Source organism: Pseudorca crassidens, chromosome 12, assembly GCF_039906515.1.
Source record: "Pseudorca crassidens isolate mPseCra1 chromosome 12, mPseCra1.hap1, whole genome shotgun sequence".
In the NCBI taxonomy this organism is placed as follows: domain Eukaryota; kingdom Metazoa; phylum Chordata; class Mammalia; order Artiodactyla; family Delphinidae; genus Pseudorca; species Pseudorca crassidens.
This window is the reverse complement of record NC_090307.1, coordinates 45,560,654-45,575,282: the sequence shown is the minus strand read 5'-3', so window position 1 is coordinate 45,575,282 and position 14,629 is coordinate 45,560,654. Positions and strand designations below refer to the sequence as shown.

At 39.0% G+C, this 14,629-nt stretch overlaps 1 protein-coding gene and 1 long non-coding RNA gene across 2 annotated transcripts in view; one reads left to right on the top strand and one right to left on the bottom strand.

Moving 5' to 3' along the window:
* Positions 1 to 14,629, bottom strand: part of LOC137203377 (uncharacterized) — a 173,024-nt gene that overhangs the window by 128,725 nt on the left and 29,670 nt on the right. The window lies entirely within an intron of this gene.
* DSG3 (desmoglein 3) overlaps positions 1 to 14,629 on the top strand; it is a 31,078-nt gene that overhangs the window by 2,607 nt on the left and 13,842 nt on the right. The window contains exons 2-9 of the mRNA XM_067699403.1: positions 5,583 to 5,618; positions 6,141 to 6,269; positions 7,926 to 8,081; positions 8,670 to 8,814; positions 10,096 to 10,262; positions 11,124 to 11,252; positions 11,539 to 11,724; positions 14,194 to 14,465. Of these exons, the coding sequence (XP_067555504.1) occupies positions 5,583 to 5,618; positions 6,141 to 6,269; positions 7,926 to 8,081; positions 8,670 to 8,814; positions 10,096 to 10,262; positions 11,124 to 11,252; positions 11,539 to 11,724; positions 14,194 to 14,465 (1,220 nt within the window). The remainder of the gene's footprint in view (positions 1 to 5,582; positions 5,619 to 6,140; positions 6,270 to 7,925; positions 8,082 to 8,669; positions 8,815 to 10,095; positions 10,263 to 11,123; positions 11,253 to 11,538; positions 11,725 to 14,193; positions 14,466 to 14,629) is intronic.

Below are 14,629 nucleotides of genomic sequence, written 5' to 3'. Positions count from 1 at the left end.
TGAAAGTTGGAAGACCTGTTTGGAGGTTTTGAGTTAATGACACCAACCTATGACCATACAAGTGTTGCCTAGAGAGGTAATATATGAAAGCTAAGTCACAGACTCCATTCTATGCCTGTACCACTGACTCATTCCAGGCCTTGCTTCCTTAGCTGTCAAATAAGAATAATCATATCCCCCTGACTAATGAGAATGACCACAGTAAGAATAAAGGAGCAATGTGCACAGGAAAGTGCTCTGGAAAACATAAAGTGCTTTGTAAGACTCTAATTCCTATTATTTGTAATATTTTAGTAATAAAGATGAATCTTGATTGATGAAGCAATCCAATTTCCAGTACTAATAAATATATGAAAATTAATTTCCTCCTGAGCCCTTCCGAAAGTTAAGATTCTAAAATCAGAATAACCTTGCCAAGAAATTCCAGCCAGCTCTGCCTGACTTGAGCAAAACTTAGGAAAGATGTCATTACTTCCACCTATTACCGCTCCCACTTGCTTAATACCCGAAACCGGTTTTCACTTAGAACACTCAATGTCCATGACGTTTCTCATAAACTTCTTAGCCTTTGTCTCTTCCTTTCCTGTTAAGAGTCATTCTGGAGCTTCCCTGGTGGCGCAGTGGTTGAGAGTCCGTCTGCCGATGCGGGGTACACGGGTTCATGCCCCGGTCCGGGAAGATCCCACATGCCGCGGAGCGGCTAGGCCCGTGAGCCATGGCCTCTGGGCCTGCGCGTCTGGAGCCTGTGCTCCGCAGCGGGAGAGGCCACAGCAGTGAGAGGCCCGCGTACCGCAAAAAAAAAAAAAAAAAAAAAAGAGTCATTCTGATAGCCTAAGGCGAGGGCTTGCTTTGGAAAGTTCACCACAAGAATTACATAGGCAATTGGCTACTATCCCTAATTATACTATGAATAATTGAATTTGTATAACATGCACATTTTTCTTGCATGGCCACTGCACAGTTGGCCAGGCTCTACACTGCACAATGCCAGGAAGTGCATTCACATAAACTACAATGTGAACAGTGCCCCCTGGGGCTGTGCAAGGAGCAACCTACTCAATTGTATGGTGGAGCTCTGGTTCTTATCTTTTTTTCTTTTTTTTTTTTTTTTTTTGCGGTACGCGGGCCTCTCACTATTGTGGCCTCTCCCATTTGTGGAGCACAGGCTCCGGACGCGCAGGCTCAGCGGCCATGGCTCACGGGCCCAGCCGCTCCGCGGCATGTGGGATCTTCCCGCACCAGGGCACGAACCCGTGTCCCCTGCATCGGCAGGCCGACTCTCAACCACTGCGCCACCAGGGAAGCCCTCTTATCTTTTTCTGATGCTCAAGAAAGAGAAAGTCCTTACGTGCCTTGACATGAATAATAATAATAAAAGGTCACTTAATATCACAGTGGCTCTTTTACACCTTTTTTTAAAAGTCTGGACAAAAGTAATTAACACTTATTAAGCAGTTACTGTAGGCTAGGGATCATCTATACGCTTTAGACGTGTTAATTCATTTAATCCTCACAACAAACCTATAAAGTAGAATTATTATTTCTATTTTACAGATGAGGAAACTGAAAAATTAAGTAATGTTCCCAAGTTATTCAGCTGGTACCTGGTGAGACTGGGATTTTAATTCAGGGATTCAGGATCCAGTGTCCAATTTTCTATTGCTACATTTGACTGCATCCTACACAGTATTTAAAATGAGCTCTTGAAAACAGCCATGGGTATTTGTTTTCACCTCTATCATGACACAAGGCTTAACTTTCTAAATTGAGCTTACTCTAAACATCAGTTATTAAAAATTGAACTGTCCTAAATTAATTTTTAAGTAATTAAACATGTATCATTTTTTTCAATTAAAGAATTTGCCTTGATTAATACAAAGCTTATTAAAATACTTCCAGGTTTTTAAATTTTTATTTTAAAAAGTCTCTCTATATATAAAGCTATGAGGTATCATAAAATATAAATCACTCATTTCTTCTGAATTGTACATATGAAATTTATTCCAACATGTATTGAATGACCTCTATGATCTGACACATAAATAATCTTTGTACTTAACCAATTATAAAAATAATATCACCAACCTATGTATATATATTTCATGAATTTTTCCAAAAATAATTAATAATTTTAAAAAATCAAGTTTAAAATTTGTAATGATTTCTTTGAATTACCCAATTCATTCTATAAATTTCCCAGAGGGGAGTGGGTGTGATCCACTCTTATCCCATTCTGAGAAGAGTGGCCATGCCCTAGCCTGGCTAGGACTAGCTCCGTGGATCCAATGCACAGTCTAATAGTCTGTCCTTCCCCACACTAAAGTATCAGATTACTCTAAACAAAACCTTGGCCAACTCAGTAAAAAGCAATTGTTATTATATATGATATTTAAAAATCCAGTCACCCATATCCTCAAAATATATTTATTGTGGACCTACCATACTCAATAGGAATCTTAATGATATAACTACATACATTTTAATTAGCAAATAGGGCATGTGAATATCAAATCACTTTATGTCATATGCTTTTTAACCTAATAATCTCATTTGCTTTTAATAAAATATTTCTAATTCTTACGTATGCCAAGGTATTTAGACCATATCAATGCTTTAAAAACCATGTAGTCAAAATTATAAAAATAGGGCTTCCCTGGTGGTGCAGTGGTTGAGAGTCTGCCTGCCGATGCAGGGGACACGGGTTCGTGCCCCGGTCCGGGAAGATCCCACATGCCGCGGAGCGGCTGGGCCCATGAGCCATGGACGCTGAGCCTGTGCGTCCGGAGCATGTGCTCCGCAACGGGAGAGGCCACAACAGTGAGAGGCCCACGTACCGCAAAAACAAAACAAAACAAAACAAACAACAACAAAAAAAAATTATAAAAATAACCAGGAAACAAAGGGAAGAAAGAAAAGTAAAGAAATTCTCAAGATATGGAGTGTTTTCTCCACATTGGTATTTCCTAGACTCTAGGCCACAAAAAAAGAAAACTCAGTTGATTTACATTGTCAAGAAGCTATTGAAATATTTATTACATATTCAAAATACTTATATGAACAAAGTAACTAAAACATCTAAGTAGCCACATATAAGTATTAATTAACTAAAATAGGAAAGATTCTTGTGTGTGTTTTTTTTGTGGTACGCGGGCCTCCTACTGTTGTGGCCTCTCCCGTTGGAGCACAGGCTCCGGACGCGCAGGCTCTGCAGCCATGGCTCACGGGCCTAGCCGCTCCGCGGCATGTGGGATCTTCCCAGACCGGGGTACGAACTCGTGTATTCTGCATCGGCAGGCGGACTCTCAACCACTGCGCCACCAGGGAAGCCCAGGAAAGATTCTTTAAAACACTATTTGAAATAATGTAAGCCTATGATTATATGTCTCAATACACATATAAAGAACACTGCATTATTCAGAAGTGCCCCATATTCCTAGAAATACAAAAATAATCCCATTTTCACTATATTCCCTAAAATTGGAGAACATTCTTGTTGGCCTGACTTTAAAAGAGAGGATGGGAAACAGTAAAGGTCTGGCTGAGTGACTTCTCTAAGGGCTCTGATTCATTGAAATGATTGAACAAGTAAGAAACACCTGTCTGCAATGCTCATTTTCCATAGTTCAGGGTTTGTCCTTCCTTTGCTTCCCAGGAAAACAGAAATCATGTCTTAATGTCTACTAGAAGAATCATTCTCCGTGGGGCTAGTACAAACATGATTCATATTTTCTGGATGACTCTTTCTGGTTTTCCTGTAAAAGAGATTGTGCCTGGTCCATCCCTCCTCTCACGTGTGGCTGAGTTGTTCTTATGAACTGAGAAAGTAGTACAATGACTACATTGCTCTGGTCTTTTCTCCCAAGTAACTCATGATATTGTTTAATAAAGAGCAGCAAAGCTGTAAAATCATTTTGAGACCTGTTAGAACCACAAGTAATGGTTCTTTTTCATGACAATTTTAAAAAACACCCTTTGAAATAAAGATTTTACTGAAATTTTTAGAATGGAAGGGTCCTGGCATTCTATGTCTGGTATGATTATTCCTTTGGTTCAGACTGGGACCTGCCTCTTTATTATAACCTTCCAAAATAAACAATGTAATAAATCTACATTGTTTCAGGAATAACTGCAGCCTTTGCCAGGAAGAAATCTAAACTGACTATCATATAACTTTCTTTCTATGACTAGTTTTTTTTCTATTTATTTACACTGACTTTGGTTAGAATCTAGTGTAGTGGTGATGTGCACGCTTTAGAGTCAGGTTGCAGGGGTTCAAATCCTGGCTCTCCTGGGGCTGTTAGTTGGGGCAAAGTACTCATTCTCTCATGTCTCCATTTCTTCATCCATGAAATAAGGATTACAATAATAGAATCTCCTTCAGACGACTGCCATACTAAGTGAGAGAGTAAACATAAAGCTCTATGAATAGCAACTGGCACAAAAAAATAGTCATTTTTTTCTTCTGATTTATTTTTCACAATCTTTTCCCTAACAGATTCTCTTCAGATTAGGTAATCCGTGAGTCACAAAACATCTGCTGAGGGACAGGTATTGTACGAATTGCAAGAAGAAAAATAATACAGAAGCAATGATTTGGGAAGTTTGCAATTCTCTTGGCTTGATATCACAATGCACATAAAGCCATAAGAAATAATAAATCATGGTAAACCATTACGAGCGAAACTGCATGTTATAGAATATGTGTTGTACAAACTGAGAAAAGGAGACATCAGTAAGGACAGTTTCATGGAGACTGTTGGAACTTGAAATCATCTTAAAGGATGAGTAATATTTAAGTGTGTGAAGGGAAAGAAGAATGCATTCCAGGGGGAAAATGACACAGATGAAGGTCCTGTACGCCCTTGAGAAAGTGAAGACCCTGGCCCACCTGGCTTCATTTTACCTTTATTTTTAGTTTTTTTCAGATCAGTATGAATATTAAGCTCAAATTTAAATTGAACTAGTAAGGCAGAGATGCGCAGATCCATGTCCCACAGAAAACAACACTAGTGGTTGGAATAGCATATCCCGATCTTTTACGTTTCATTCTCTAAATTAGACTAGTTCCTTTCCACTCTCTCCACTCTTATATGACTATATGCCTTACCTTGCAATTGCAACTAACTAATACAGCACTGCCTTTGTACAAGTCAGTAGCGTAGGTCATGGCTTTTAATAATCTCCTATGGCACTTTCTGAAGCTTATCACAATGATGCTCATCATTGTTTCCCAAAGCAATAGCTTCCATAGCTCCCGGGAAGTGTTTATAGAGCAACCAGGTAAGAAATGTCGGGTTGCTGCAACAACTGTTAGAATTTTGAAAAGTCCAATAGATTCTCCTGTGTATCATTGAAATGCTGTAGTCAGATTAAAGAACTGAAAGAACTTGTTTATACGAAGAGTATTTTCTTTTTTTTGGAAGGATTTTGCCCTTTGAATACTGCATCTCCAAATCTACTTCTTTTGAAATAGAAACAAACTACAATATGAACAGCAGAATGTAAAAACCAGGATTATTATCTTATATAATTACTTATTTGAAGAATTCACATTTAATTTGACTTTATTTAAATGTCTACAGGTGGTCCTTTTGGTTCATGGAGAATTGAGAATAGAGGTAAAGTATGAAAAAGTTTTTTGTAATTAAAGTAACAGTTAGGTTAAAAAATTAAAATTGTACTCAGGAAAAATAAATATTTAATGTTTTAAATTATTTAATAATTTAATTGTGAAAATATAATTAAAATTCTAATTGCTAACCTAATAATATTTAAATACTAGCAAGAATACGTGTCATTATTGTAACTTATCTCATGCATTCTTCTTATCTTAAATAAATTAACAGGTTTTCATTAAACCTGTCTTTTATGCACAGAATAGTTAGACGTTGTGGAATATATATAGAAAATATAAAATATAATTAAATGCTAATATTAAAAAATCATACAGCTCTGTAGCTATTCTAGTTATTTAATGTTTCTTCTTTGCTTGACAGTGTGAGGGAGAGAAAATTAGATATTTAACAGTCTGAGAGATCTTGAAACATAGGAGGCTCCTCAACCTAGGTGTCTATAATTAATACTCAAAGCAAAAATTTCCAACAATGTGCATAATAAAATGGAATCCCTTTTTACATAAGACAAAAGGACAACATGGAGAATATGAGACAGCGGTACAAGGCAAAAGGAGATACAAACGTGAATGGGTGAAATTTGCAAGACCCTGCAGAGAAGAAGAAGACAACTCAAAAAGAAATCCAATTGCCACAGTAAGTCTTATGAGCAGAAGTAACGTTTTCAGAATAAATGTACTAGATGTAAATTAAAATAATATGGCAATTCCAATTAGCAAAATGCAGACTGAAGAGCCCACAGAACAAATAACCTGGTATCTTCAACAAAACAAAAAACACAGTAATAATAGTAATAACAATTTAAAAGAGAGAAAGATGAAGGAGCTATAGCTTCTAGAGTAATAAAACATAATTAAGAGACATTTCAATCAATTTCAATGGATACACCTTTTTGGATTCAGATTCTAGCAAACAAATAGAAAAATTATATAGAAAGTGCTTTGTTTGGGGCAGCAAATTATGCTCAGAGAATAAGATTTTTATCAGTAATTTATTTAACACGGGTTCACTGCAGGAGTTATAATAATTTCACAAGCCAATAACATATAAGATAATGTCTCTCAATAAACCAATAAATACCGTACTCCTAACCACAAGTAGATTAATCACACTATTGTTCCAGGCAAGGGAGAGGTTAAAGGAATAGAGTACAAATGTAGTTGAGCTGTACTTTTCTACAAGTTGGTTCTTGGGAGAGCCAGTTTAGTCAACCACAAGCTGATGTCCAGTGCAAAAACACAAGTCCCTTATCACTAGAGCACGTTACTAGGGAACAGAGGCGGTGGTACTGGCAAGCAAGATCGTGGTTTTCACCACTGCCAGGCAAAGAGCTGCCTTGCCCAGGCAGGAGCTAATAATGCCCCAAGGTCTTCAAGAGAGCTATTTAGGTCAGCAAAGAGTTGCCTTGCCCAGACTGAACACTCTCAAGAGGTCCTCATAATCTCTTGATATTTAAAGCTTAAATGTCCCCCAGCCATTATGGCTGCTCCACATGTTCGTATCAATAAGCCCCCAACATTGCTCTCCAACAGCTGAGCTACTGAGTGTTTATTGACAGCCACGGATGTCCATGACAACATCCTGACACAGCTTTCTCAACATAAGCAACTTCACTCTTAGAACAAAACAACTGTATTCTTAGATTTTTATTTTTAAGTGGATTTGAAATCATACCATACCAATACACAGCAATAAGATAATTAAAGATGGTTGACAGTCAACATTGGATTGGCCATGTATTCAGAATTGTTGAAGCTGGGTGATGAGATATATCAGGCTCATTATATTCTTCTAACTTTATAATATATTTGAAGTTTTCCCTATTAAAAAGTTTAAAAAATAATAACAAAAGCAATGCATTCTAATATTAACACTTACTATATAATCCCTTTCCCTTTTTTTCTCCAGCTCCTCCTTTTTAAACTAAAATAAATGTCTTTTTTGTTTTTTTAATGTTACCTGCGAAGGAAGGGAGCATCCAGAAGTAGCCTTGTCAATATTAAGTGTCCTTGACTTTCTCTCAACCTTTTAACATCACCATGGTGACCACAATCTGGGCAAATATTCTAAAGCCAGAATGATTAACGACACATTGGTCCATAGTGGTCAACAGAAGCAAAAATTTGAGTTTATTTCACACTCCTACTATCTATCAAGGCAAAAAAGGAAACAGCACAGTGTCAAGAAAGTGTGAATAAAATGAATAGCTGACTTGAGAGTATGGAGGAGAGGAGGGGAAGGAATAGGCCTGAGTGATGATCACCTTAACATTTTCGGTATTTTGGGCTACAGATTACTTCAGACTTCAAAGCAACCCAGAATATTACCTACCACATTTCTGGAATAGGAGTGGATCAGCCCCCTTTGGGAATCTTCATTGTTGACAAATACACTGGAGAAATTAACATAACAGCCATAGTTGATCGTGAGGTAACCCCAAGCTTCCAAGTAAGTTTGTGTCTTCGATATCGGCCACCCTTCCCCTGGTGCACAGTGGCTTTAGGAGGTTAATTTAGAAGAGAGATCAGTGCATGAATCCATCCATCGACAAATAACAATATTAGTCCCTCTACAAAGAGCCTCCCCTGGACTTCCCTGGCAGTCCAGCGGTTAAGACTCTGCACTTCCTCTGCAGGGGGCGCAGGTTCGATCCCTGGTTGGGGAACTAAGATCTTGCATGCCTCGCAGCATGGCCAAAAAATTAAAAAATAAAATAAAACAAAGAGCCTCCCCTTATGGTTGTGCCCCTGAAGGAATACCCCAGGAGGGTGCATGAGCGCTCAACTCCAGCACGCTGTTTGCCAAGAGCTTCATGCTGCCAGGAGACACGTACCAGCCTGCAGGAAGGGGCAATTTGCCCAACTGGTACGCCCAGAGTCGGCACTTTTTCCTGCTTTGTCTCCTCTCTGGGGAAATACTTTTCCTCTTTGCACAAAAGCACTGTACATGCCAGGAGAGGCCTTGTCTCTACAAGTTTTAATAATAGGCAAACTAAAGTTTGTAGAATGTTAATTAACATTTCCCCTCCTTTTCTAGATTACCTGTCGTGCTCTCAGTGTCCTGGGACAAGATGTAGAGAAACCACTTATACTAACAGTCAAAATTTTAGATATAAATGACAATGCTCCAGTGTTCTCACAAAGTGTGCTCACGGGTGAAATTGAAGAAAATAGTGCTTCGAGTAAGTCTTAACTACCATTTTTAATTTTTTTTTTTCAGATACAAGTATCACTATAGTACATCATTTTTACAAGCTAATTTATCCTCTTAGTTTCATCAGTAGTTTTGAAGAAAAATTCGTCGAGATAACCTGAGTCTTCCTTTCTAATATTCGCGGTTGAGCTACTTGTCCACTGCCAGTGTACTATATTTCCAAGTTGTGATTGTTATCAAGTCAAAGCTTATCCTAGTCACAAAGCTAAGGAGGTGGCTTTAGGCAACCTGGATGCATCAGTTGGGCTTTTTTAGATTATAAGGGACAGAGATACACTCATTACTTGGATAATGGGGGGGAAGGGAGAATTATAAGTCCAACCAGCAAGGGAAAAAATAAAGAGAAAATAGTCCCAACCTCAACACAACCAACCAAGGCTTAGTGAGAAGTGGAGGATTTTTACGGAAGGCAGCGCAGCTCACCTGATTGACAGAGACAGTAAGAGATATTGCAAGTGACATGTAATATTTTTTTAGCACACAGATAGTTTTTTGTTTAATTAATTTATTTTGGGCTGTGTTGGGTCTTCGTTTCTGTGCGAGGGTTTTCTCTAGTTGCAGCAAGCGGGGGCCACTCTTCATCGTGGTGCGCGGGCCTCTCACTATCGCAGCCTCTCTAGTTGCGGAGCACAGGCTCCAGACGCGCAGGCTCAGTAGTTGTGGCTCACGGGCCTAATTGCTCCGCAGCATGTGGGATCTTCCTGGACCAGGGGTCGAACCCGTGTCCCCTGCATTGGCAGGCAGATTCTCAACCACTGCGCCACCAGGGAAGCCCCACACAGATAGTTTTAAGATTTTTTTTTTAATTTTTTAAATAGATTTATTTTATTTATTTATTTATTTAATTTTGGCTGTGCTGGGTCTTTGTTTCTGCACACGGGCTTTCTCTAGTTGCGGAGAGCAGCTTGCGGTGCGTGGGCTTCTCCTTGCGGTGCTTTCTCTCTTGCGGAGCACGGGTTCTAGGCGTGCGGGCTTCAGTAGTTGTGGCTTGTGGGCTCTAAGGGGCAGGCTCAGTAGTTGTGGCGCACGGACTTCGTTGCACCGCAGCAGGTGGGATCTTCCCAGACCAGGGCTCGAACCCATGTCCCCTTCATTGGCAGGCATATTCCCAACCACTGTGCCACCAGCGAAGCCCTCTAGTTTTAAGATCTTAAATGACAAAGATCAGTTTGAAATTGTGCCGAACATTTCATGTGAACATAATGTCAATCTTTACATATTCTTTAATAAACTTCTTCTGTATTCCTAGACTCACTGGTGATGATCCTAAATGCCACAGATGCAGATGAGCCAAACCACTTGAACTCTATAATTGCCTTCAAAATTATCTCTCAGGAACCTGCAGGCACACCCATGTTCCTCATAAGCAGACACACCGGAGAAGTCCACACTTTGACCAGTTCACTTGATCGAGAGGTAAAGCAAGGCACTGGGGAGCGTTCAATAACTCAGGATTCTGTTGTAAGAATGCTAAGAGAGGTGACTCCTTTCTACCTGAGAATGAAAGGAGGAAGGAATAGAGGTTCCCAGGACTCACGTGGCCCAATCTAGGGAAACTCCTTGCATCCTAGTGTGATTCTGCTGGGGTGGGATGTGTACTTGAGACCTGCGCAATCAACTGTACCTAAGGAAACAAGTATCAGCATACCTGTGGGAGTTAAAGCGGGGGAGTTAAGGGAAGGTATTGCATGTACAACAGAGACTGAACCGGGGTTAATCCCTCATATGATGGAGGAGAAGGAAATTTCTTAGATGGAGGGAGAAATTTCTATCTGGAGTAAAGCCTTCTCTGGTGTCATGCTTTTTCTCCTGACTTCTTTCAAATTTACTCCTACTTCCGGAATACTAAAGAATCCCGTTCCTCTCTCTGCTCCATTGTCCTACCACCACATCTCCATCAATGCACGCTACCCCATCAGACTCTGTATAACTTTTATACAAGTGATTTTCCAAACAGACCAGCAGGGAAGCTCTGTAAGTGAGTTTCCCTCCGATAAACATCCCACCATCCTCATTATCCCTTTTTGCGCTAAGTGTACTATCCTGCCCTAAGAAGCTCAGAGAAAACCTGTACTAGCCTCATAAAGACTTCCACCTAACCACCCAGAGCCCCACATACCTCCTCTATGATGGGCAATGAAGTGCGTGTGGTCCTTCTAGAGAATGAACCACGAACATGAATATTTTCACCTCCTTCCCATGGGAAGCAAGTAGTTGTCATTCGTATCTCTGGCACTAGAGATTAATCATTTTTCTTTATTTTTCCTCCAAATTTAGCAAGTTAGCGAGTATCATCTGGTTGTGAGTGGTACAGACAAAGATGGAGAAGGACTTGCGGCACAATGTGAATGTAGCATTAAAGTGAAAGATGTCAACGATAATATCCCAAGCTTCACAGAATTGCAGGTGTGCCTTTCATTCCTTGAAAAATAATTATATATTTTTTTTATGTTATACCTTGCCATCCTAATCCAGGATTTGCCTGCTTGCTGGCTTTTATTTAAGCTCTCTGCACTTTTCTTTTAAAATAAGCTATTGTAAAATATGAGAATTCAGTAACCAGCAAGGAGGCAATACATAATTAGAGAATTAATGACTAATGCCATTCAGAATGAATATAATTCATTTAGATAAAACCTGCCAGTGAGTCTTAAATTTTGCTTTTTTAAAAAATTTTTTTTTATTTTTTTAGTATTCAGCAAGTATCAAGGAAAACACTTTAAGTTCTGACTTGCTTCGATTTCAAGTAATAGATTTGGATGAAGAATTCACAGATAATTGGCTTGCAGAGTATTTCTTTACCTCTGGAAATGATGGGAACTGGTTTGAAATACAAACTGATCTCACAACTAATGAAGGCATCTTGAAGGTTGTTAAGGTAAGGTCTGATTTCCCTCCAGTGGGAAAAATGTTCTGTATTAACCAAAACTATTACTATATTTTAACCAAAACTGTCATAAATAAACTTTATTCACTTATGAATAATAATACCACTTCTTTATAGAAAACATAAAAAACACATAAAAGTAGATAGAATTTTGAAGACACACATAGCCCCATTACCTAAGGAAATTCTCTTAACATGTTGATTTGTTTCCTTCCAAGCTATCACACTTTCTATAGAAACACAAACACACTAATATACATATATTTATCGGTGTGCCTGTTTTATGCGCAAGAAAGTAAAACACACTTCCTGACTTAAACTCGGGAACAGACAAGAATACATGGAATAGCTGCTTGTGAATTTGTCAACTTACTTTAAATGGATTAGCTACGGTCCTCAGAGGGAAAAACAATGTGACTTTTTCTAGAAAATGGAAATGTAAAAAACTAAATCTGAAAAATAAAAAATAAATAATTGAGTAACACTTCCATTTAACAGGCTTGGCTACAATAGACCCTTCATCTGAAATAACATAAGGCTATTTATGCCTGGATATTGTATAGACTAGAAAAATATTACCACTATTTCAGGACATTCCTTGCCATAGAACATTGGACTATATGGGAGCTTCTCTCTTTAATTCTGTGACTCCAGTAGAATGACAGATCCATAATATGCCTTAACAGGGAGATCCCTGGAATTCTAGATTGTTGGAAGCCACATAAGTGGTTGCTATTACTCTGCTTTTCAGAGTGGGTTACAGCCATCCTCAGTTGCAAGGGTTTTGTTATAAACTCCCAACAATGCCTAGGAATGAGATATTCCCAGTCTTCTGTGTTGGTGTCATCCAGTCTCCCAAACTAGAAACCTGGGCCTTGTCCTTCAGTCGTGGCATTTTCTCACCACCTAGAGCCAGACATCAAATTCTGCCCTAGAAACCGCCCTTAAAGTCTAGCCCTGGTCTTCCTTCTCACAGCCTGTGTTCTTCTCAGCCTTGCCCCCTCCGTTCCTGATTGACGTACCTACCTCCAGTGTATACTTCCCTTCATTCTCCTTCGACCACATTTTTCTTAAAGCCAATTTGGACCAGCTCCTCTCCTCTTTAAAAACTTTACTTGTTCTCCATTGGCTGTGAAAATGGCCCTCAATCAAGATTGTCCATGTGAATGACCTGCAGCTTCTCCCAGCCTGCGGCAAGTTAGGAACTACTGGTTCAGTTGGTCTGCAGGGAAGGCCAGGCAGCAAGCGGTTCTTAAAGGCTCCTCAGGGGACTCTTAATATGCAGCCAGGGTGATGACCTCCTGCTGGCCTTTGAGATGACCTTCAGCCCCCTCAGAATTGCATCCAAGGCCTCTCAGCAGTCATCTCCCTATCACCTTCTGTAACTGGTATTTGCAAGTGCTTTCACTCTGCCTGAATAACTCCTCTTCAACCTGTATCACTCTGCTCACATGAAAACCTCTCGGAAGCCTTTCCTGACTTTCTCAAGTACAAGTCTTCACTCGCTTTCACACATAGACTCTGTAATCTCTTTTGTCAATTACCCCTTATATTATAATTACCTATTTAAGCATCGTTCTCTTCTTCTCCACTAGGAAACACTTGAGCCCACAAAACCAGTCATTGCAAAGTTAAAACTCAAATCTGGTTCTCATACCATAATTATTTTCAGTTATACACAAATGTAACCGAAATGAACATTTCCTTGTCCCATCACCCTTAAAAAATTTACTAGTGAATGGAAAAAGCTATCCTGGGATACCTCAGGCCTTGATTTGGGCCACTCAATAACAGAGTCAAACAAATAGGTAACACACAGGACTATCTGAAAATGGTTCTATGAAGAGTCGGTGGGCCACCCACTCATCGTTTTGCAGAGGCCTGTTTGCCAACCAAGATTATTAGGATACTTTATCTTTGCCAACAGGGAATTTTTAAAGCCAGAAAGGATATTATTGCACAGGAATCCAATAACTATTCTGTGAATGGACGTAGCTGCCATTTACAGGAACGTATTATGGGCCTTAATTAGTTCAGTCCTTACAACAATCTGATGAGGTAAGGGTTTTTTACCAGAAGCAAAAAGTTGAGGATCAGAGATAGTAAAAATTGTGCCCTGAGTCACATAGCTATTAAGTAGCAGAAGCAGGGTTCAAACCATGTTACCATAGAAGATTTGTGATTCTTTCCACTGTACCACACAGCCTGAAGAAACTATAAAGATGTTTTGTTAGTCTAAAAAGAAGTACTCTGCTTTGTAAGTATCCATTACCAAACTGAGGTTTCATGAGTTACAAATTCTAAAGGAGTCTCATCACAGCATTGTGAAGATCTGTGAAACCGTTTTGCTGTATAGAAATAAAGGATTCATTCATAGCACGTAACATAGAACTCTCTTGTCCTCTTTCCAGATCATATTTTTGTAACGCCTCTTTCCTTTTAATTTTATTTTTACTCTAGTCTCTAGATTATGAAGAACTACAAACTTTGCAACTTGGTATCGCCGTCAAAAACAAAGCTGAATTTCACAAATCAATTATCTCTCGATACACAGTCCAGTCAACCTCACTCATAATCAAAGTAATAAATATGAGGGAAGGAATTGTATTCCGTCCTGCTTCCAAGACATTTACTGTCCAAAAAGGCATAAGTGGTAAAAACCTGATCAGTTATATCGTGGGATCATATCAAGCCATTGATGAAGACACTGGCAAAGCTGCCTTATTTGTCAAGTGAGATTTTATTTTAATATTTTAGTATTCCTTGAATTTTTTTTATTTTATTGAAGTTTAGTTGATTTACAATGTTGTGTTAATTTCTGCTGTACAGCAAAGCAACTCAGTTATACATATATAATCTTCTTCATGTTCTTTTCCATTATGGTTTATCACAGGAT